Consider the following 24852-nt stretch of genomic DNA (forward strand, 5'->3'; position numbering starts at 1 on the left):
CCACCAGCAGTACCACCTAGGAATGTGGGATTTAGGAAAACGACTACCCAGCCAGTCACAAAACAACTACCAAGTATCGTCTATCATTATATTGATGACCTTATGTAAGGATTTGGTGATAAATAATATCTACTGTGTTTAGCTACAACTATTTGTGAGTTTCAATATCGATACAAAATAAACATGTATAGGAACGACCACCAAAATATTACCACAAAATATTTTTTTTATATACATGTAATTATATGGAAGACCGTAATGTCATTTAACTGAGATCATGGAATAAATACAGTAAGATACAAAACATCTGACCTTCATCTCTTTATATATAGAGGCATGTTTGTATGAAAAGCGTCAAAAGAACGTTTGGATATTGAACGTTAAATTTCCTCTCCACCAAAGTGTATATGGTTCTGTCGACCCAAAGACTCTTAATGTGGGTTGGAGCTTGTGGTTACATGGGCAGAAACAGAGAGGAATTTATCAGTCCAAACGTCCTGGTGATGCTTCGAATTCATAAATGCCTATAGACATCTATGTTATCTCTCTCCAACGTCGATGACTCGACAGAGCTATTATTTTTAAGGGCATTGGAAAATGTGGATTCCAAAAGTTTTATTCGACAGGGTAAATTTTTGCGCATGTCAATGTTATATTTCATTTTTTAGTTAAGTTCAATTCAGTTAGAGATTGGATACCCATAGATTTTATCAGAGTCTGGTACGGAAGTGACGTTGGAAATTTCTCTCCAAAACTCATTTTTAGAAACATTTGCATTCTGTTAGTTTTGCCAATATTGTCACCAACCTCGACCCGCCACCAATACCTATTTATGTCCGTAGAGGGCGCAATAGGCATAACACTCAGACTACAAACACAACAAGTAATATCTACACACGCTAATATCTCCACAAGCGTAACTCTAGATGTACTCCAGTGTACCTTCGCTAGTTACTCACTTCTCTGGTACAACGATATATTTTTCAGAAGTACACTCTGCCGAGTTACTCAGTGTAGAGAGTTACATCGGCAGTACACTCCGTGTACTTGCGTGTGTACGTCTTGAGCTGCAAAGCAATGTACACTTTTCAGAATATAAGCAAACAAAAAAGACAACAACATTTTTGTGTTAAATGTTGAAATTAGTAAAAATCAGATAAATGTTCAAAAGCGTATTGTGTATACATTTAGCTTGTATAAGTTGTAAGAGAATTTATGGGGATGGGGTGGGGGTGGGGGTTAATTTCCAAATTCCAGTCTCCGATTTCTGGCATATTGAAAGGTAGCTACCTTGTTTTTACCTCTTCAGTTTTGTAAAGCGAGCAAAAGTCTCTGCAAGCTTAAAACACATTTACCATCCCGATCAGTGCCACATTTAATAACATTGGCCGAAGCTATATCGGTCGGTGAAAAAACGCGAAATTCCTGCCATTTTTAAAAAAAATTCTAGCATACAGGTGGAGACGCATCGTGCCAGATTCTAAAATCTCCAGGGTCTATCTACGTTAAACTATTTGAGTAATTGATTATTCAAATTAGCAATCAAGTGCTACGTTTGCGCATTTGTTTACAAAAGAATATATTGGTGTGGCCCAACCTTTCACCTTTGACCCTAGCAAATATGGAGACAGAGATGCATACGAAGTTGTCGGTGGCTACTCTAGACGAACAGTCGCCGTACGTCAAAGTAAGTGCAATTTATCTTTTTAATAAGGTGTGTGTCAGAAGTTTTGGTGTAATAGTCACCTAGCAGATCAGAGATTTCGTCAGTAGTTGTCTTTTTGAGGGCATTTACAAGTGACAACTTGATCGCGTTCCTCCGCACAATATATCGTCAACACACTCCGTACCCGACGTAGTCTATAGCGATCGAAACTTTCATTGTTATGCAAAGTGCGGTCTGAATGTTCACCGGCGTCCGATAAGATCAAAATAAATCTAAAACATGTAGAAAGCTTCTGACATGGCATCCAAATGTGATCACGAGTCTAGTTATTAGTAAAATAATTTTTTTTATTACAAGTCACACTGCCAGTATAATTGACGCGTGTTTATATATCACCACATTCGACCATATCCACGAATGCCACCGTTCGACGACAGGCAATCATGGCCTTTACAACAGGCCTCGTATGACGTCAATATGCTACATGACGGGACAGTACGTATTCTCTCAGTGCTTGTGTTTTTATCGACGTATAGATTGCAAGCCCTGACCTGGCTTAACTTGCAGACTATTTCTTGTAAGGCCCCCCGAGACTATAAGTGAATTTTCCATGGACAGTTTCAAACCCTTCTGTGTAGTGTACGAGGCGGACTGTAGCTAAGAGTCTGATCGACATGAATAATTTATTAACACATGGTTTTGCGGCTTCATGCCTTCAATTTTGAGGTGTTGAAAAAGCTGCGTGTACATGTACACGGATACCAGTAAATGGGTGGGCACGGTACATTTGCATAGTATACCTCGAACGTTTGATCGGAGATGATTAGAAAATCAATGCTACGCGTACACGTACGTAGAGAGAAACGCTGCCTGTTGAGTTTCTTTTCGCAAAATGAAAGTGAAAACAATGTAGAGAGTGTTACAGATTTTGTTGTCACTTGACCATATTTGATTGTTTTGATTTACCAAACCAGGGGAAACTAATTCTTTTAGTGTCACTGGTTAGTTATCAAGCTGTGTATTAGCCCATACTGTTAATAGTCTGCCAATTATGTGATAAGGGTGCTATAAATATATCTAGAGATGTGTGAAGTACTAAAAATATTGCCAGGCAGCAGTGGTCAGCACTCTGTGATAATACGGTGATTAGTGTTATAACATTAGACTCTCTACCCACTATGGTGTTATCAGAACTGTGTTAGTTTCCCATCCCAAGTCAACGTTTACCATCCTATTGAGTGACAACAGAATAATATGTAAACATAATTTTTTTTAAATTTTTTTTTTTTTTTTTTTTGGGTGGGGGGGGGGGGTGACAACTTGATCGGCTATAAATGAAAGAAACTCACCATAAAGTAATTTTATTTTGAATTTGTTATAAATGAGGAAAGGAAAATGACACGTGTAGGAATTGAAAGCAAGTCCTCTAAACACTAGTCACAGAGTGCTCTAACCAGCTGAGCTAAGGTGAATTTATCCTGATGTGTACCTTCTTTCCTCGAGGCAATGGTGAGGTGCCAATTCTTTTATTAACCTAAGGATCTAAATAGATCCACAGAAAATTCTGTCATTTTGTAAACTCATGAGAGGACCTAGGGATAATATGGTTGGAAAATTTGATCAATTTTTGTTTAATATTAAAGAGATTTTGCTGTATTATTCAGCTTATTAATAATTTCTATTGGTCTCTGTGTGAGATATGATTGGCTGGTTCTCATTTTTGTTGCATTAGGCCAGTGTCTGTTGGGACATGATTTTTGCCACTGTTTACATTAATTGGTTAGTTAGTTAAGCTTTGCCAAATATCATGTTAAAACAAGAATACATATGTTGTTGTCTATAGTTTTAAATTTGTAATTATTTAGTCTATAGAGACACATAATGAGGTGATAGCATTTCTGCTTGCTCTCTAAGCCAATTTGATACACAGCACATTTTTTGTGAAGCATCAAATTTTAGTGATTGTTCCTATACAGACACCAGTATGTATTATGGTAATATCAACCCTTTTCAATCTGTGCCCCACTCCTCTATGGAATGCCTTGCCATCACCGATCCGAGCTGCTTCTTCATTCAACAGTTTTAAAAACAGTTTAAAAACTTGCCTTTTGGAGTCTTTTTCAGTCATTTTTACATATTTTACCTTTTTGCATGTGAACCTTTTTATTAATATTGGTATGTTTCTAATATTGAGACATTTTAAACAGTTTTAACATTTTTTTTTCAAATAGTGTATTTTTGTTGTCTTTTATGTCTGTTTTTGTTTTTCCCAATCAGTTGTACAGCACATTGTGAATATTTTTAATGTAATGCACTTTTTAAGAATTAAAGATTTATGATTTTGATTATTTGATCATTGTCAAGAATAAAGTTTGTATATTTTTGATCCACAATGAGAATGTTGTCCTATCATAAAGGACACACTCTCTGGCAGCCAGAAGTACAATAATTCTCAATTGACGTACAGGTAGTACATTTTTACCGACTTTTTGAGACGTTCAACATACTCTAAAAATTAGCAACACCTCTGTCATACTGTAAACCTGGAAATGTTCGCGTAAGATTTATTTTCGCTAATTTCGCTACAAAACAAAAACGCAAAAATAAGTAGTAGCGAAAATATATATGTCTGCATAGTGCAATGTACCAGTATGGTTATTAGTGAAAATTAATCTTTGTGAACTACATGAAGACTGTAAAATCGCAAAATTTTCTAGTCGTGAAAATATGCAGGTTTACAATATACTCTGATTAGTAAAGAATTTGCTTTAAGACAATAAGAGAATAAAACATTTACTATTTAAAGGATGTGGACCAACTCCAGACATTAAAATGTTTACAGTGCAATCTGGGTTACCTTCAAGTTGGTGTTTTACTCATTGGACACACTAATAGACACATTTCAACTTGGACTAAGAATAACCACAGATAAGTAACACATTTATCTGTGGAATAACAGAGACACTGCACCCTTTGCACAATCACATTGAAAAGTGATAAGCATTGCTATTCTTTTATAATGCAGTAGAAACCATAGGGGCTATGCATACATTAAGAAACTTTTTTTTTTTGTTAGCTCACAGACAAGTAAGACACAGATTGGCAACAGGTCCTCTCCCATTGTCCGAACAGTAGTCTCCAGTAAACATTACTATATTGTCATGGAGACACTATCAAACATGTGAATCAACATATTCTCGCATAAATATTAACAGACCACCATAACCATACATAGATAATAAATTGATAAGGTGTTTATTACCATTTTACCTGGATATTGTATTGGCACACAGAAAAAATATAATCCATACTAAAAACGGCAAATGTGTTGTTTCTACTCCCAGGTTTCCACATTGTTGTAAACAAATAACGACTATTCCCTTATGAACAAAATCGTTATGATTTCAATCAACCAAAAATACATGCATTGGATGCCGTTCGACTGACGAATGTTGTGAGAAATTTGAACATACCAACAGTTTCTACATGTATGACATGGATTTTGTGTCGACTATCTCGAACTGACACCAGCTTTACATACTCCCTTGCTAAAATACATGTACAACAATCATAGCAATAGACAATAGATACACAAAATACACACACAAGCTGCATGAACCATCATGTAAACGTCGGAAATGTTACAACTACGGAATGAATATACACTTTCCTGACAAAAATCCAGTGGGTGGGATGAAAATCCCAGAGCGTGACTTACTAAAGAGCCATAGTAATGGCAATTTTGAATGTTTTGGCTCATGTTTTGAACACAGCTGACCCAGTGACGTAGTAGACACACATTGTCATGACATAGACAAGCGCTGTCGTTATGTAGAATGACCAGAATATATGTATTCCATATTTTTTGTTCATCTTGCCTCGTGCATGGTATAACTATAATGTAGTGTATTGAAAAAGTTACAATACTCAAACAGTGTAAATATATTCAAGTTATTGTGTAAGTATTGATTGTGAGATTTAAATGGGAACATTAAAAACATATAAAAAATGTATGTGTTTTAACTTTTATTGATTTTATTAGATCAAAGAAAATTATTTGTATGTCCTAAAAAAATGTGTCATTACCTTGGTAAAATGTAAATAAAATGAACAATAAGCAAGGAAGTGGAAGTTTCTAAAGTAAAAGTATGGATTGGTGTTTTAGGGGAATGGACACTGCTCCAGGAAATACAAGCATTTTTTAAAACTTTCTTTGTGGAGAGACATTTAATGATTTTACTGTTTAAATTGCATGCAGTTGCCAAGAAAATATATGTTGAAACTTTTCCCCCATTCATTGTTCAGTGTTCATTTCCATGGGTACGCATTACATCATGCGAGGCAGCAGATATGCATGTGTAATAGCAGAATAAACGCTTCAGAGTCATGAATATGTATATGCTGCAAACACATATATGTTGATTCATGTGTGTGAGGAAATGCATGTCCATTGATGTGATCTACACTGAAAAAATGATTGAATAAGGAACAGGTTTCAATTTAGTTTTTTTTTGGCAATAACATCATGTAATGTAAGTGAACCACAACCCATAGTTTACAAAAATGTGTTTAGATTAGAATGTACATGGCAGACTATGATAACTCGGACACATCTTCACTGACTTGAATACAAGACCTTATACTTCCATGATTCCTCTAACCTCAATGTTATGTAATACAAAGTTAGGTGACCTTGTATGAATTGTGATTAATGATTTGTATAACACAAGAACACAATAGACAAGAGAAGTTGATGGGAATTCGATAAGTCATTAGGAATCCAGGCTAAAGAGGCTTGACAGCTGTTTTCATCCCTAGTTTCTACTTCATTGCTGTTGTCTGTTTGCTGAAACTTACATGTACAACATATTACCTGAAAAGTTTCATCACATAAATACAGATTAGATAAAGACAAATATTTTTGTTTTAAAAGTGGACTAGATAAAAGGTTTTTGTTTTTAAGAGTGGGCACTGGTCAAATATGTCACTACTCCCTAGGCATTTCATGACAATTCACTCTGATGTGTTTAGGAATTTAAATAGAGGTAATTGGTTGTTTCAACACCTGACCGTTTCGACCCTAGATGTTTTGCCCTCACTCATGACTCCTAAACTTGTCCACACTGTACCCAAGACAATTAGGGTTAGGGGTCAATCTGATTAAAAATCTGATGTGGTGAAAGTGGCTAAATGCTTTATTTACCTCTCTTTCCATCATTTTATGATATTTATTTTTGTTCTGAGTGATCGCTTTGGGAAAGCTGCGATCACTCGGAACAAAACAAACATTGCTAAATGATGGAAGTAGAGGTCAATAAAGCATTTAGCCACTTTTACCACATCAGATTTTAATCAGATTGGGTTAGGGGTTAGAGTTACATGTAGGGGTTCAGATCAGGGTTAGGGTTAGTGTTAGTTTATGAAAGGACAACAACATTTAATTTATCTTGGGTAGTGGTGCCAAAACATTTTGGCTAGTTGTTCCAAAATGTCCAAAGTAGTGCCGAAATGTCTAGGGCCGAAACGATCAGGTGCCCAAATGTCTAGAAAGATAAATGCAAATGTAACAAAATAAATACATGGAAGGTATACCTCTATGATATATATATATATAAGTAAATTTTATCAGATTTCTCATTCTGTTTAGGGTGTGTTTACTTTTCAGAAAAGCATGGCCATTAATATAGAGTAACCAAACCATTAATATTATATTGTTATTCAGTACAGGATGTACATCATGTACATACATGTACAATGTATATTTCTGGTATGTATGTTTCACAACAAACAAGCTATGGTTACAATGTATTGTTCTGATAAGGTAATACATTATATTAAAGAAAGTAGTATCCCTCCTAAATAATGAGATACATTATTAACATAGGAAGTTAAATACAAAAGAACAAGTTTTTTGAACCCCAGGGACCAATTTGTTTATAATAATAAAAAATTTTAAACGCTCTTCAAATTTTGCCTTGTCAAAACTTGTTCCTCATTCTTTGAAATAATGTGGTGTTCATTGCCTTGTCTTCCAAGAAATCACTAATCTTTATTTTCCCATAGAGTACTTTGTATTAGTCTGGTATTAATTAAAGTGGCACAAACTGAGTTAATTAACTTTTTTTACTCTTAGTGAAAATACTTGCATAAAACCTTTTAATTAAACTATTCTAGTATATATTATAATTTATATCAATGTTATTGTTGATGCATGCCTCCAGTGGCATTTCAGGGCTTAAAATTAACTTTTTTCTTGGGTAGTCCTATTGCTAGTCCTAAGTGGACTACTATTTTCAGAAAGTGGTAGCCGAAAGAAGGTGACCAATAGTCCTGTATTCATGAACTGAAAACAGAGTTCCTCTATTGGTAATATGTGTATTATTAAAATACTTTCGTGTCCAAAAATCTTCCATCCTTTAAATCCTCACAAAATCAGTAACCTGAGTGGGTTACCAGCTACAAATCATGGTAGTCCCATGACAAGAGTTGGTAGTCTGTGGACATGGGACTACTGTTAATTTTGAGCCCTGCATTTAAAATATCATCTAGTGGTGTCAGCACAGTACATGCCATAATATAGGTTTCCTTGATGTTTTATTTGATATACATCATGATGTACATACAAAGTCAGTGTATAATAAATTATAGTAACTATACATGTGGTTGTGTTCTATGATCTCTCTCTCCACCATCTAGTCAAACGGACAAATTCTGATATAAGCGTGATGACGTTATTGCATTCACATGTGACTATACATACTTTAAGACAGGATTTTGCATTTGTAGTAAACTGAATGAAGTAACCAATTACAACCGTCTGTCAGTGTGTGATGGATTACTACTGATATGCGCTGTACATGGAGAGAGATCATAGAAAGTAGTCACTCGACTAGGCTCCTTAACACGCATGAAAAAAAATGACCAGAGACTAATATATTCATGGTAACTCGGATTATGCCCCCTTAAAGCTACACTAGCTGTTAGATATAATGACTTAAGTATACCCTGAATAGTATTGAATCACATATTATTAAATGCACTTCTACAGCTGTACACATAATATGGTAAAATAAATCCAATCAAATTGATTTTTGGGTCCAAACCTTAAAATCAACAGTCAAACGTGATCAAGATTTCACCATAGACAGTGGAGGAGAACGATTTCAACCTATTAATGTACTACTTTATGAGGTAAATCAACCTTTAATTGACACTTACAATGTCTTTATTGTCGTTTGTCAGATTGAAAAAATAATACTCCAGTTACAGCTAGTGAAGTTTTAAGGTCAAACATCAATTATGAATGTCATCAAGGTCAAAGGTCACCGATGTAAACATGGATTGTCAGATGCTTGGAATATAATCTTCAATCAATTTCTTGACTACACTGGAAGATTGGAGATAACGTTCCAAGATGATCCACAATCTGCAAACCCGTTTATGTTTACAAAAGAAATCAAAAGATTGACTCTTGATAAATGTATAATGTAGTGATTTACACTTCATGAGCCGATGCCATATTCTGTGCCAAGTCACAAGATACTCAACTGTGTTTATATTTGTTGGAATCTGTCCAGCACAGTGTTGTCATTTGTCATGATGTAAATCAGGTCAAAGGTCACTCAGAAGAGTTTTTATTTGGTAACCTTTAATCTTAATAGTCAACTAAATTGTAGTTAGGTCCAATATAGTGATCATTTAAAGAATTATTTCTGGTTAGCACGCGCATCACTTAAATTCCCCTGCGTTGGTCTTATTTTTTTCTTTCTAGATCTCAGGGAAACACAAAAATAACCCTCCCTACTTCATTGGAGACAACTGCAGAGCCAATGACATCTGCCCCACATATACACTTGCTCTAAAGTACTAAATAAAAACAACAGTAACAGCCATAAATAATAGACTGAGTGACAGGTTTATTGAGAATTTAAAAAAAAAATTGCACCATTTTAGACAAACTGTCCTGACCAGAAACAATTCTTTTTTTTTCTTTTTTTTTTGGCCAAAAAAGAAAATTGGATGAGATGGAGATTTTCCATATGGAAAACAATGGAAATTATAACTACCTGAAATAGATACTCACATATGAAAAATATATATGTATAAAAAATAAAATAAAAAAATCTACCTGGGGTGCCAGATTTCAAGAGGGAGAGGAAATGTCATAGATACAAAATGTGTGAAATATTCATTGTACTTTTGTCAATTGAATACATCTGTCATATGTCCAATATGGCCATGACTTTTGACTTTACTCATAAAGAATATGTTGTTATTTTAAACTTTATTTTCATTATTATGATCTTTACTGGACCAGATATGTATTTAAAAAATTAACATTTTATAATTAATATCGTAACTTATTTTAGATTCATCTTTTGTGTCTACCAAACAATAAAATACCCCAAATATTACAACGTACAGTATGGCTAAACTTTATACATGTTTTGATATGTTTGAAATTAAAGGGGTCTCCGACTACCAGCATGTATATAGTGAACAGTAGATCTTAGTCAAGACAGGCAGTCCCATTTCTAACTGTACGACATTTACCATGTTGTGACGTTGAAATAGTCCAGAAATTGATGAGAGTGTTTAGGAGGCTTCGGATAGATAGAATTCCAAGAGTTAGATGTCAGCTGCAAGGGGATATGTTAGTACTGTATTCAAAATAATAATATACTCAAAGGTCAAAGTTCACGCCCTCGTTTGTTTACATGACTACTGGCCTTACTCTCTGTTGTTTGCATTGCTCTGACTGGATTATGATTAAAAATGTGTGAACAATGGCATATTCTTGTTGCGCTGACATTGTTTTGATAAATTTATACAAGGTGGATGATTACCAAAGAATGGGTGTGGTGGGGGGGGGGGGGGGGATAAATCTTCGTTCAAGAAAACTTTAACCTATTATCATTTCAAATCAATAAAAAAATATTGAGTCAGCACACGATGTTTAAAATAAAGGTCAAAAGTCAATCAAAATTTTGTTCTTTTATAATCCAATATGGCCACCGAATATTATGTTTATCTCTAGGTGAACATAAAAGCTTGGCAGTTTCCCTGAAAAGAAGACAGTGAAACCCTAGATATCTTTTATTATTTGAAAAAGACCAGGAAGAAATTTTCATATGGCCAAAGTTCAGAGAGATTTTTAAGAAATTTTATTTAAGGAAAATTTGTCTCCGAGTCATGGATATTATAATATATACAAAAGATGAACTGAATGACAAAAAAAAAAATCATCTTTTTTCTTAACAGTATTTGACATTTGTCGGAGTTGTTGTCACTTGAATATTTTATGTCACTTAATTTGCATAGGAATTTTATTTGTTTACTTTTCAGCTAATTTCACAGGACAAGTTGACGAGCAAAAAAAACAAAAACAATAAAATGAAAATCTGTTATATAACACATTCTCATGTAACGATGAACACTGCTCTGTATTTCCAAATTATGGATTTTAATATGCGTACATGTACTTGTTAACTATAGTGATGACCACAGTCACTTGTGGGCTAGGATATGAATCAGTGATGTTCCTAGTACAATGCACAAAACATAGGGTAGCAGTTTTACGAATATTCTGATAGTGCCTCAGTGTTCTCCACATGCCCATTTAACTTGGCATCCCTCCCCTGCCCCACCTGAACATTTTATGCATGGAGAATACCGATACCTTCACAAGTCACTGCACCCGAGTGACTGATGATATGGCATTATCAGAATATTTGTAAATACCTAATCCAATGTAATCTAATAATGCCAATGTTTTCATTTTACCAAAACCATCATTGAATTGTGTGTCAGCTCACAAGTGCCTGTGATTTTCAGTACAAAATTACAATGAACACTTTAATGTAACTAGCACTTCTACCCCCTTCCCTACCGCATCAACATAATTTTTCTATAGATATGCTGTCACATCATAAAATTGAGTGTTTATTTATAATATAATGACGTGTTCATTATTGTGAAGCATGTACTCTGTTGGAAGTTATCATGGGAACATGAAAGAATGTTTGTTGTAACAGAGTATTCACAACAACAGAGAGTACGCTATAAAGAAGCCACATAGTTGTATGAATCACAGAAAAGGACCTTATCTGTGTGCATGAATAAATAGCTATTCTACTAAGACCTAGCTTGAACAAGTAACCTGTACACAAGTATACTGATTTTGTGTATGTGTGAAATAAATTCAAACATATGGCAGCTCCTACATGTATATAAGAAATTTCATTCTACAACATTGAGTTACCATCCCATACAATATAACAATGAGTTCATTGTTCACATCGAACACAGGTAGTTAACGTATCATTGTGAAGGACGTATGCTGTCTACAGCTTTATGGTTCCTTTTGATTATTTCAGTCAACATGCTTTTGTAAATGGCAGCTGTTTATTATATTTGTACCTACATACATACATACATACATACATATGCACGCACGCACGCACACATGCATGCATACATATGTACGCATGCATGCATACGTACGTACGTACGTACGTACGTACGTACAGTATGTACATTGTACATGTAAGTGAATTTTTCCAGACGCCCTTATATGTAGAATGGTTGATTACCTGTGTAAGTGTGTTCAGTACTTGAGTCTAATATATAATATTTTACATGCATGTAGAATTCACACTTCTGCATTATGATATACATGTAGGTTGTCTGATCTCTTAACAAATCATTGACTGGAAGGATCATTGTCACAGAATATTTGTTACAGATTTGTTACAACAGTAAAAATATTGTCAGATGTTATGTTCCTCAATGTATGTACACGTACATGTAGAATGTGCTTTGGGGCGAATTTCACTGAAAGTCTAACTCCTTAAAAACTTTTCAAACTTTACAATATGGAAACTTGCTAATGGTCCTTTAGAAATAGTAAAAGAAATTTGGGGTTTCACTCCCTTGTTTTCAAGGAAATCAACAACCTTTTATTCTGCCATATAATTAACACAGTATTCGACGGCCATATAACGAGAGTCGTAGTTCTGCACTTTGCCCGCATGTGTTCAAAAGTTGCCCCATACCTTTTTCAAATCTGACCTCATACATTTGGTATAATTTGGTCTGAAATTACTCTGTCTGTATTTCAATAGAAGATTTATGTTTCTACTCTGAGTAGTAAGGATGGGTGTGACGGTAGCTTCCACACTGGCCATGCATCGGTGATATTGAATAGTTTAGATGAATGTTTGTCTTCTAACTGTGTTTGTATGATTGAATGATAGTGTCCCTGTTCACATGTACCTGTTAGTATTTCCACTGTCTATATTTTTCCAACCCCTGCACACACGCAGGCACTCACTTACTGATACCTTAGGTGGGACGCTTTTGTGTTGAAACTTGTGATGGCTAGTACTGAAAGATCTTTCATGTACATCTACACATACATTATAGCTAGTTCAAGATTGTTTCAAGGTAGTTGAGGAGGTCTCCAGTATGTTTTATTCTCAAGAAAGTAATGACACACTACATGTAGTTCAGGATTATTTCAAGATAGTTTGAGGAGATCTCTAGTACATGTATACTCTCTTTTGACAAGAAAGTATTGATAGGGTTTTTGGAACGTTACTAGAAAAGAACTTTATAGATGACAAATGGGTATTTATTTGAGATCTTTTAAGGTATAAAACAACTTTACTGAATTTTCCTACTTGAAAGAACAATGTGAAACAACATATACCAAGTCCTTGTTTGTAACTCATAAATTGCAAAGCTCAAGTGTGTTAAAAGTTTATTATTGTACACTTGTACATATTCTTAGTTACAAACACAGACTTGGTACATTGTACATGTATATGACATACATACAAGTTTTGTTATTTTAAGTAACAAAGCCCTACAATGTATACATGTATGTAGTGCAGGTACGTTACTTGCGTAATCCTTTGGCTGCACAAAGAAAAATGGTGGGGAATACTATACACTTATATACACTTGAGGCTATGAGGGCACTAGTACATCCACATGTATATGTATATGTCAGTTAAACCCAAGGGATATTATGCAACAACTTACTATACTTCTTGAGGCTGAAAGCAAAGGGAAGTACATGCAGTTCAGTGTTTTATTTAAGGGTGGTAAGTAGGTAAAATCTACCGGGGTTCCCACATCATTTTACCGGGGTTCCCCACCTAAACTATGATGCATTGCATGGGAAGCACTACCAGTTTTACCTCTTTCCCCTTTCTGTTACCGGGGTTCCCAAACCTTAGCAAAAACACTGCAGTTGCTACATAACATCATGAGTCGGTATTATGAAGCCTACTACTAATACTAGTGCCCGAATAAGTGTTTTGTAACACATTATAGTCTCAGACACATATTTCTTTCTATATAGTCAAAGCAAATCACTGGTAGGACTCTGTGCTACTGTAATAGTGCCCTACGGAAAATAAAAAATGAATATTGCCCGTGTATGCAAATTGAGGTCACAATTGGGTCACTAGTTTATACCATGTGACACGATCTAAGCCAATCACTGAAGGCCATATGAAAACAGAGTGTCATAATACCTAAAGGTCACCTACATTCACAATTTGGCAATGCAGTACACAATATCTCACAGGCTAATTAATCATCACAGTTATTTAGAGCATAAATCAAGTGCTGAACATGGTGACTGGGATATGTACCAAACAGGTGTTAGCAAAATCAAAATCTTTGTGGATCGGAGTGTATGCATCATATTTTTTTTCTTCAAATTTTGCATCTCCTATTAAAGTCTTTATAAGTTTAAAGGACATGATAGCTGCCAGATCCTTGGACAATTCTGTTAACTTTGAAGGCAATCACAGGTTGCATGATACAATGTATGCCATAGGCAATGTTGAGGGACTTGCACACTAGAGGTATTAGTGTCATCCTCAAATTTTGCTCAGGAACCTTCACAGCACCTATCCTGGTCTACAAAACTAAGTGGACATTTTTCACCTACTTGCTCGTATACATGCTGTGGATTTCTACCCCAATATACATATCTGCAGTGAGGAGTATATAAATCTGCAGTTATACACAGCTGCTTAGACTCAGAGAGATATGCGCAAAACAGGTGTTTACAGAATCAAAACATAACCATCTGTTGTATGCACTTCTGTATATTGTGTTTTCCTGTCAGGTTTGTTTTCACTAAGTTATGTGATCCCACTCTTGCAAATCAATATCAAATAAAGTAGATATTACATCTGGTGATTTACCGGTAATGATTCTATCAATCAATATCATGATAATTAACGACACTGGTATGCCGTATAATCCACATTTTCAGCAACACAAAACGTCTTAAAAATAGCTGGAATATAAATATACATCTCGGAATTTGTGGTCTGAGTATATATGCACATGTATATATGTACATATATTCTGTATAAGTGCTGGTGATAAAAATATGTGTTTCTAGCTGTAATAAATAAATGCATTGTCATAATGACTAACCGTGATATTTATTTTTTGTTGTTGTATTTCTAGGTCTCAGTGCCAGGGGAATCGACCTCGGCTGAAGCTTTACTCAAAAAAGCAGCGGCACAACTTGGTAAGAGTTTTGATAATTTTTTGTTTTGAATTTATTTGGACTTCTAGGGAACTGTGGTATGGTTTCTGGCGAGCGATCTAAACTTGTACAACTGCCGACATCAGACCTTGGACAAATGGAATGTAAACAACTGAATTGGATTAATAACACTTGGCACAGCATGTTGAAAGTACAGAGATTTGTATTACAATCCATCATTTGATAAGAACAGCTGTATGGCCACTTTACATCATAGTTTATGTTCACAAACAAATTTCCAGTTCTCCTGGTATTTCATGTAAAGAGGCCATGAAACTGTTCTTATCAAACCATGGTGTGTAATACAAATCTCTGCTGTTCCAACATGCTGAGCCAAGTGTTATTAATTAATTCATTTGTTTACTTTCCCTGTTTGTAACATATTCCGTTTGTCAACGGTCTGATGTCAGCAGTTGTAATTATTCCTCTTTTAGTCCCATGATGGATGGTGGTGTGGGTTGACCATTTTAAAACTTGCTAGATATCAAGTCAGAGGTCATGACCTCTAATATCAGAACCAATAGGCAGGACAGGTCAATAATTAATTAATAAGTGGAGTTCATTTGCTAGTTAACTTTGTTCGTGTCAAACTGACACACTTTGATCTATAAAGAGATGTTCAGTTACTGTGATTCAAATAAAGATTTCAGATATTGTTGATATTTGTTTCCACAATCTCTTGACTAGACTAGACAGAGGAACAGTGTTTGTATCGTGTCAATAGTGTTGAAAAACAGAGAGGAACAGCGGGTAAATGTGGAGTCATTGATCGCAGTACCGGTGTCTCAAAGGAGGCACAGTCTGACTCTGTAACTGTATGGTTATGATGGTTGCTATTGTGCCATTTGTAAATTTTACATTATTCCAACCATTGGAGTTTAGTAACTGGGAGAGATCTCCCTTGGTATAGGTAATGACAACTTTGGGGTACTTATAGTTCAGACGCTATCCATGTTATCAAATCATCTCTTGGGACCGAGATGCCACTGATAATATCTAGACTACTTTAGTTTATTTATTTATTTGGTATACATAATATATTGGGGTGGGGGTTGGGGAGTGGGGGGGGGGGGGGTTATTAAAGGTACAATAAAATGAAACAAAGAACAAATATAAACTGAATTAATCAATACTACAGAGAAAAACTATTCACTTATAATAAAACATGGATTAAAATACAGAAAAAGAGAAAAAAAGAAGAGTGCATTTAGTAAAGAGAGATTTTGAGATTTAATGCCATGGATAGAGTTACTAGTCACGACTGTGATACTCAATTCTGCTTATACCAAAATCTATATCCATGTCATGCCAAATCAAACCCAGGTCAATTTTCATTTGGTTTTTAAGACGCAAAATGTTGGAATGACATCCCTGTCAACATAAAGTGTATTAATTCTTTATATTGTTTCAAACAAATCTCCAAGCAACATCTACTGACACAGTATAATTGATCAGCTGTATATTTGTAATTCTAAATTATTTGTACATAATACATTATATATTTTGAGTCATATTGAGTACCTTGCTGTGAGCTATTTCCTGACTCCCCTTTTACCCACTGTTATATTTATTTGGGGTAAAATAAACCTGTATCATGTATGTAGACTAGGGGCACAGGCAACCTGTGGGAAATGTCACAATCTTCGTTTAAGTTGTAATATCAGTCATAAAGGGGTGGTCGTAAATGAACACTGCTTGATTCCTTGACTAGCTTCACACCTGAATGGGCTTTTTCAAGAAGTTTGAATGGTAATTGTACTGTTTGAACAGTGTCAGTTTATTAGAGTGCTTTGTGTGCATATACTTATAACTATCTGTATCAAACTATAGACCCTGCACGTCTAGTGGAGGGTCTATGATTAAACTATCTTGATGTCTGTGTACTTTGAATGTAAAGTAGGTATTATTGTTGTATTTTGAATGTACTTTTGTACATTGACTAAAAAAGCTGAAAAAAATAGGACCTCAGTTGCAAACCTTGCCAGTCTCTCAAATTGCTATCTACCATAGTGGTGTTGGACCAAGGTGTGACTTTGTGGGGGTCCACTGCAGTAACAGTATATGTTGTGCTGTCTCATGCCACACTTGCGTATATCCATTCAGTTAGTAATCTTAAGAAATTAATTTTGTGGCTTGACTTTACAAGTTACATGACAATGGTGGACACTCAGTCTTGAAATGTTTTCAGATATTTTCATTTAGTTGGGTAAATTGTAATCTTAAGAAATAAATTTTATGGCCTGACCTTACTTGACAATCGTAGACAGTCCTAAGATGTTTTCAGATATTTTCATTTAGTGGGGTTGTAATCTTAAGAAATTAATTTTATGGCCTGACCTTTCTTGACAATCATAGACAGTCCTAAGATGTTTTCGGATATTTGTATTTAGTGGGGTTGTAATCTTGAGAAATTAATTTTATAGTCTGACCTTACTTGACAATCATAGACAATCGTAAGATGTTTTGAGATATTTGCATTTAGTTGGGTAGTAAACTTAAGAAATTAATTTTATGGCCTGACCTTACTTGACAATCATAGACAGTTCTAAGATGTTTTCGGATATTTGTATTTAGTGGGGTTGTAATCTTGAGAAATTAATTTTATGGCCTTACCTTACTTGACAATCATAGACAGTCCTAAGATGTTTTCAGATATTTTCATTTAGTAGGGTTGTAATCTTAAGAAATTAAATTTATGGCCTGACCTTACGTGACAGGCCTAAGATGTTTTTAGTGACCTTACATGATTGGAAGGCATTCTCATTTTATTTTAAGATTGTTGTCATCATGCTTTAAAGGGCACACAGTTCAGAACAGAACATTTTGCAGCGTTATTTTTTTTTTCAATAAAGAATTGTGTGTGTTATTCCACAATATTTTTCTTTGTTCAGCCAAGGAAAATACAACTCACTAGAGGAGTAGTGACAATGTATCGAGTATTTTTCAGCTGAATGAAAAAAATATTGGAGAATAACATAATTATATCAGCACCACTAATATCAAAGGGAAATTGGGGAAAGTATGGTAATTTTGAATGTTTTGACTCATATTTCGAACACAGCAGAACCAGTGATGTAGACATGTGTTGTCGTGACGTAGAACAACCAGAGTATACATTCCATATTTTTTGTTCAACTTGGCTTGTGCATGGTATAATGTGTGTTATTCTGTGTACTGGAAGGTCAGTAGTAGTCACTTAGAGATCCGTAGTGCCAGCAATACATTTAGACAAACAAAATACATGATTCAATGACATGATTTTAGGGTATGCCCAGAAATTGTCATTGATATCAGTGTTTCAATAAAAACTTTCATAATATGTCAATTTGTATATGTAACTGTAAGTGGCATAGCATAGCATAGCATAAGTAATTCTTAAAACAAAAAGGAAATCAAACACAACACAACACAGCACATTACCACACCACACAACCTCAGACCCCGCCCACACAACACAAAAAATACAACACACACAATGCAATGCAACACAACGCGATACAACACAATACAGCACAATACAACAACACAAAGACAATGCAACACAACACAACGTAACACAACACAACACAATGCAACGCTACGCAACACAACACAACACAGCACAACACAACACAACACAACACAACACAACACAACACAACACAACACAAACACAATTCAACATGACACAACACAACACAAACACAATTCAACACAACACAACACAACACAACACAACACAACACAACACAATACAAGCAAATACAAAGCAGCAAAAACATTTCAATTTTGGATTGTGTCCTCTCATAGATGTATTCCTGCTATTTTATTTATTTATTTATTAATGTACATAAATTTCTTTATTTTTGTAGGAATCAAAAGTTGTAGTCTGAAATATATAGCATTATTTGATGGCTTAGAAAACCCAACAAGAAAATATAAAGACATTGATATAGTAGATGTCAATACAAAAGGTAAGAAAACTATATTATTACAATAACAGTGATAAAGTTACTTTTTTGGAATTTGAAGCCACTGTGTAGCTTTCGTCTGATTCACCCAGATGTCATTAGCATAATGATGCCAAATCGCTTGGTCAGGTGACCATGTAGTGGAGTCACCTGACAGTAGAGACTTGTAAATAGTTGGAAGGTAATATAGTATTACAAATAAACTGTTTTTCATCTCGCAGCAGATCTTACGAGATCCTGCCTGAGCCATTGCATCCACAGCAACAACTTTTTATAATTCATTAAATATCTACAATAAATGTGTACAGGAATTTGTTGAATAGTTTCACACATAAGTGGGCTTTAATTTATCAATTTTAAAATGTCTGCCATGAAACTTTAATCCAAAAAATAGATTTTATTTAGTATAAAGTTCATTTAGTTTTAGGATCTGCTCTGTAAATAAAGATGTCTACTATACCATAGATTTTCAGTCAGTGCTTCATTGTCAACACAAACATCTGGAGATAAATATACAACTGCCGACATCAGACCATGGATGAATGGAACCTGTCACAAACAGGGAAAGTAAACAACTGAATTGAATTAATGACACAGCATGTTGGAAGTACAGAGACTTATGGCCTCTTTACATTGTAGTTCACATTCAGAAACACATTTCCAGTTCCCCTGGCATTTCATGTACACATCAAGAGGCCATAAAACTGTTCTTATCAAACCATGGTGTGCAATACAAATCTCTGCTGTTCCAAGTGTTATTAATCCAATTTAGTTGTTTACTTTCCATGATTGTAATAGGTTCCTGTTTGTCCGCAGTTTGATGTCAGCAGTTGTATCATGCCATCATTTCCTGATGAATGACATGAACATCTGTGTGTAAAAAGGACCTTTATTGAATTCCTGTGGCTCTCAGAAAATGACTGTTATCATTCTCTGGGGGCAAAGGTCAAGACCCAGTTTATAGGTCAAGGTCAAAGATGAACTGTATTTACAATGTGTCTAAAGTGTATTTAATACTAGTAGCAGTAAAACTGATAATGTGTATCAATTCTGTGTCAATTACTTCTGAGAATAGTCTACTTTACCAAGTTGATACCATATCACTTGTTGCACTGGTATGTAGTGCATGTACATGCACTTAAAACTGCTTCTGTTCAAACACATTTTGCCGCCAAAATTTTTGATGAAAATTTCAGTTTATCTCAAACTTTTTTTTTTATCATGACTTTGATTTAGATTTGAGTCTAAGAAATTTGTCTTGTCTATAAATTTGTGTCAAAATTTTACTTCAAATGGATTTTTTTTTTCAATAGAGTTGTTATATTTACATTTATGTCTGGTGTATGTTGTGGAAAGGTTAAATCATTGTGAATGAAAATAAAGTACATTTACCAACCCAGCAGTTTATACGTAAAGACTTGTATTATTTTAAAGTGTTGTAAAATTAAATATCTGTAATCCTAAGAAGTAGAATTTTCCATCAGAGCTAAAAATCCGTACACAACACTGTAAACCTGGAAATTTTCATTAAAAGATTTCTTGTCACTTTAATATTTCACTGGAAAACTAAAACGCAAAAATAAATAGTGACTGCAATGCCTTCGTATACATAAACATAATGTACCAGTCTGGTAATTGGTGAAAGTTAGTCTTTGAGAACTACATAGCTGAAGACTGAAAATTCACAAAATTTTTAGGAGTGAAAATATATTGGTTTACAGTATTGATGTTGGATAATAATTTGTGACTGTTTCTGTTAACTTTCAAGATCAATTTGTTGTCACTATTCTGGCAATTTGCATAATATTTTTGTAATTTTGCATTATTAATTTGCCAATCTGCATATTGATTTGCTTGATGTTAGTGCATGACCAACACCCCAATCGTTTCTTTTCTCCAGTGCAGCATCTTAAATTAGAGACCCAGTTTAGCTTAGGATTAAAATTTCGGTCTTAATAACAGTTGTCTTCAAGAGCTTTTGAAAATGTTGGTATAGAACAAAAGAATGATCGCACATACATGGTTTGTATACATGTATATGTAATCAATATGGCTAAACACTGTCACAAACCACAGCCTCTTTTACGGCACCATCCAAAACGTGCCATCAGTAGTGTCACGGAAGAAATAACAGCTCTGGTTTGCGAGATCGAGAATGTGGCTCCACTGATAAGATAACACTTGCCAGAACCTGGGATAGACTCCCTGGCCTTTAAATATAGGTTGTACCTTACTCTAGTATCAATATGTCCATGTGTGAATCTGACAAATAAAATCTGACCTTGATAATGACCTTAAAATATTAAGTATGCTAATTAAACCAAATTTACAAACTGAGAGTTCATAGCACTGAATATCTATTGAATGGTGTTGATTTCATGCCACATTGAAAAGAAAGACTTGTCATATGAGAAACAAAAAATTAATTTTGCATGGCCTGATGTAGTTCATTAAGTTCAGGGCCTACTGATACTGTGATAGATAGTGTGAACACTGTACATGTATGCCTGGCATCTATATCAATAGTGCATTTATAATAGAGATGAGATAAGTGTAGTCAAGCTTTGAAAGTATTTGCTCCTGGCAAAACAACATAGAAAAGAATCCGTTATTGTCTGTGGCCATGACATATATGTGTACATATGTCTGGTCAATGCAGTCAGCTATGTCCACCCACCACGAATACCTTCAGTATGCAAAGACCCTCTTTCCTCCAAAAATTATTTAAGCAGAATTTTTCACTTTTCTGTAACTTTTGACAAATTTCAGCTTGTTCACTTTCTGCCAAATAAAATTATTTTGATGGTGACTTCAAGTTTACAGGCATATAATAGTTTTGGGTAAACAGGAACAGGATCAGCTCATCAAACGTTTTTTTCTGTAGAATTGTATTTATTGAAAATGTATGAAAAAAAATTAATCAGTCTATTTTCCTCTTGGTTGATTTGTGACTTGAAGTGTTCTATAGTAATATATATAATAATACATTGAAATACATACATGTAATGTAGTTAAAAAATAAGCCGCTGCCCCCCCCCCCCCCCCCCCCACACACACACGCTACCTCTCAAAAAAGTTCAAAATGTGTAAGACTATTTTACAGAATATATGTATACAATACTTGTAGTTTCCTCTTTACTATTGCATGTTTACTGTGACAAACGACCAGCAGGGAGAGTGAATTTTACTATATCTATATATTTGTACTCAATAGACTAGAATGTTCAATGTTGCTTTGTTAGAATAGGTGATGCAGGTGTTTTATCTCAGGTTTCTTTGAAAACACTGTAGATATATGGAGTCAGGAAAATCTTTGAAAAATGTACTCAGTGTGCATGTGTGTACATTATATCTGTGTGCATGTGTGTACATTATATCGTAGTCTGGATGTCAACATGGTCTATATTGTAACCCTAGAGAGACCTGAAAGATTCGATAAAGGACAGCACTAGACTAATTATATCTAGATTTTGGTGGGGAATTCACCAATGTAAAATGTAGATGAGATTTCTGATTGATTTTACAGTCATTTTTATTACGACAAACAAAAATCATATCTACCAGGGTATGGATAAGAAGTACATGTAATTTGTAAAAGTGAACTAAAGTAACAGCTAACCAATGAACAACTTCAAAATAACAAAGCCATGATTCTATAATGTTTAGGACCATTTTTCCCTTTTAAATGTAGTGTGAAAGACCCAGTGGTTAGTCCACTTTGTGGTTGGAGACTTATGTAATGATTCAACTCACTACCCATTGTTGAGCAATATACATATACATATCAGGAAATGGGGAAACAAAAATAACTGCTACCATTGTTACATAAGCGGAAAGAAGACTGGGAGCTATCCAGCTTACTTTACAATGGGGACACACAAATAACAACTGATCGTTTAATTATTTTGATGTTGCTTGTGTAGTTCAAAGTTACTTTTCAAGTGTTTTAGTCGTAATTGAGTACTTCAATCTTCAACCACTAGTAGTTTTGCATCATTCTCGCAAACCAGAGTTATTTTATTTCTTCACTACACTTTGAAATAAAACAGGTAGGGACCGGCTCGTTAAGAACGGTGCCGTAAAACGGTCGTGGTGTGCGACGTTGTTTTGCATCTGACAGGGCTTTTTCAACAAGTTAGATTTGAATACTGCAGCAAGAATTGTAATGATTTGATATTAATGTGTAAACATTGTCTGTGTTTTACCATTTAAGTATAACCCACTTCCATGGTTTTTACCGTGGATGTCTCCCTAACAAATCCATGGTTTTCCACTGATGGTATAGAAAATCAATATTGGATGGAATTCTGAATGATTTACATAAGACTAATTTATGTAAATTCGTGTACTTCACCACAAAAATTGACCCAAACAATTTGACCAGGGTCTTGGGTAACAGTGTTCTAAATAAGAGACTAGAAATTGAACCCCCTTTGTGACAAGCTAGACAAAGGAAAGTGCCAGGTAAATCTATAGTCCAGCTGCTTGAAGGTCGTTCTGATCAATGAAGACATCGAAAAGACAATAGCAAGACTGAACATAAGCTATTGTCATTGTTATTGTACATATACACTCCTTCAGGTACGTGTTGTGAAGGCAGATAGTTGTTCGAAAGCCCCCTTACAACAATTTCTGTAAGGTTGTATCACAGAAATGAAAATATGAAGAGATGAATAAATAGATGGAAATTCTCATAAGTTTCCTTTCCAATACATTGTATGTTCCTTCCAAAAATTTTCACATCAAATTTGTCAATTTTTATAAATTTCTGGCAAATTTTGACATCATTTTAGACAAATATCATAGAATTAAATGTTGTTCATAAACTTATTTCAAAATGTTGCTGTAAAAGTGATAAATTTGAACATTCTGTAAAAAATGTCATGAAAAAAAAACCCTTCGAACATGGATTCTCCATATTGAGGACATAAATCTGGCAATGAAAAAATTGTGTGTTTATTTCAAGGTCAACCTTTAAATAGGAAATAATAAAACAGTAACAACGTAACGACAATAAAAAAGAGCAATTTTTTAATGTCAAGTGGGTGTCAAAAGAAGGCCATTTTTATTCTCCTATTTTATTGTATTTGTTCACATCATTTGCTCAGCTTTTATTTTGTACAAATACTCTTTTGCATGTACGCAAGAGCAATCATTCTTAATGGGCATTTTATTGTCAGCTTTAGTGTTTAGCCCTTCAATTGAAGAGAAACTTGTCTTATTGGAACGCCAACAAACCATTGAACAGCACACATAAAAAAACCCTGTGAGACACAAAGTCAACAATTCGACAAGGGGAATATTAAACATGCTAAAGTAGAAGTGAACAGTGTCCAGGTAAAAATTTTGAACAAAACATGATATTTGATCAGTGATGTTTTCGTCTGTTATAAAACTGGGAACCGTGCTTCAATAAAATAGACTTTGTGGTGTTCAAAAAGTAAATACTTGGTGAAAAGCTTTTGTAGTTTTATAGAAAACTAGAAGAATAGAGGTACTGGACGACAGACATACCAGCCACATTGCTAGACACGGGGTTACAGACCTGATCTAGCCGGTCAATCCGATCTTAAAATGTATTTTACATGCAAGTGCTACTTACACACCTTACAAGTGGGCAAATGATCTAATTCTCAGTAATCGGGATGCCAAAGTGGTTT

General features: G+C 34.7%; 1 protein-coding gene across 2 annotated transcripts in view; it reads left to right on the forward strand.

Annotated features, from left to right (window-relative positions):
• The first annotated feature begins 1618 nt into the window (after positions 1 to 1618).
• LOC144440846 (uncharacterized) overlaps positions 1619 to 24852 on the forward strand; it is a 38543-nt gene continuing 15309 nt past the window's right edge. For both annotated transcript variants that reach the window (XM_078130272.1, XM_078130273.1), the window contains exons 1-3: positions 1619 to 1687; positions 15161 to 15224; positions 19094 to 19195. In XM_078130272.1, coding sequence (XP_077986398.1) covers positions 1622 to 1687; positions 15161 to 15224; positions 19094 to 19195 — 232 coding nt within the window. In that variant the 5' untranslated portion in view covers positions 1619 to 1621. The remainder of the gene's footprint in view (positions 1688 to 15160; positions 15225 to 19093; positions 19196 to 24852) is intronic.

The sequence above is a fragment of the Glandiceps talaboti genome, chromosome 10 (assembly GCF_964340395.1).
Source record: "Glandiceps talaboti chromosome 10, keGlaTala1.1, whole genome shotgun sequence".
Classification (NCBI taxonomy): Eukaryota; Metazoa; Hemichordata; class Enteropneusta; family Spengelidae; genus Glandiceps; species Glandiceps talaboti.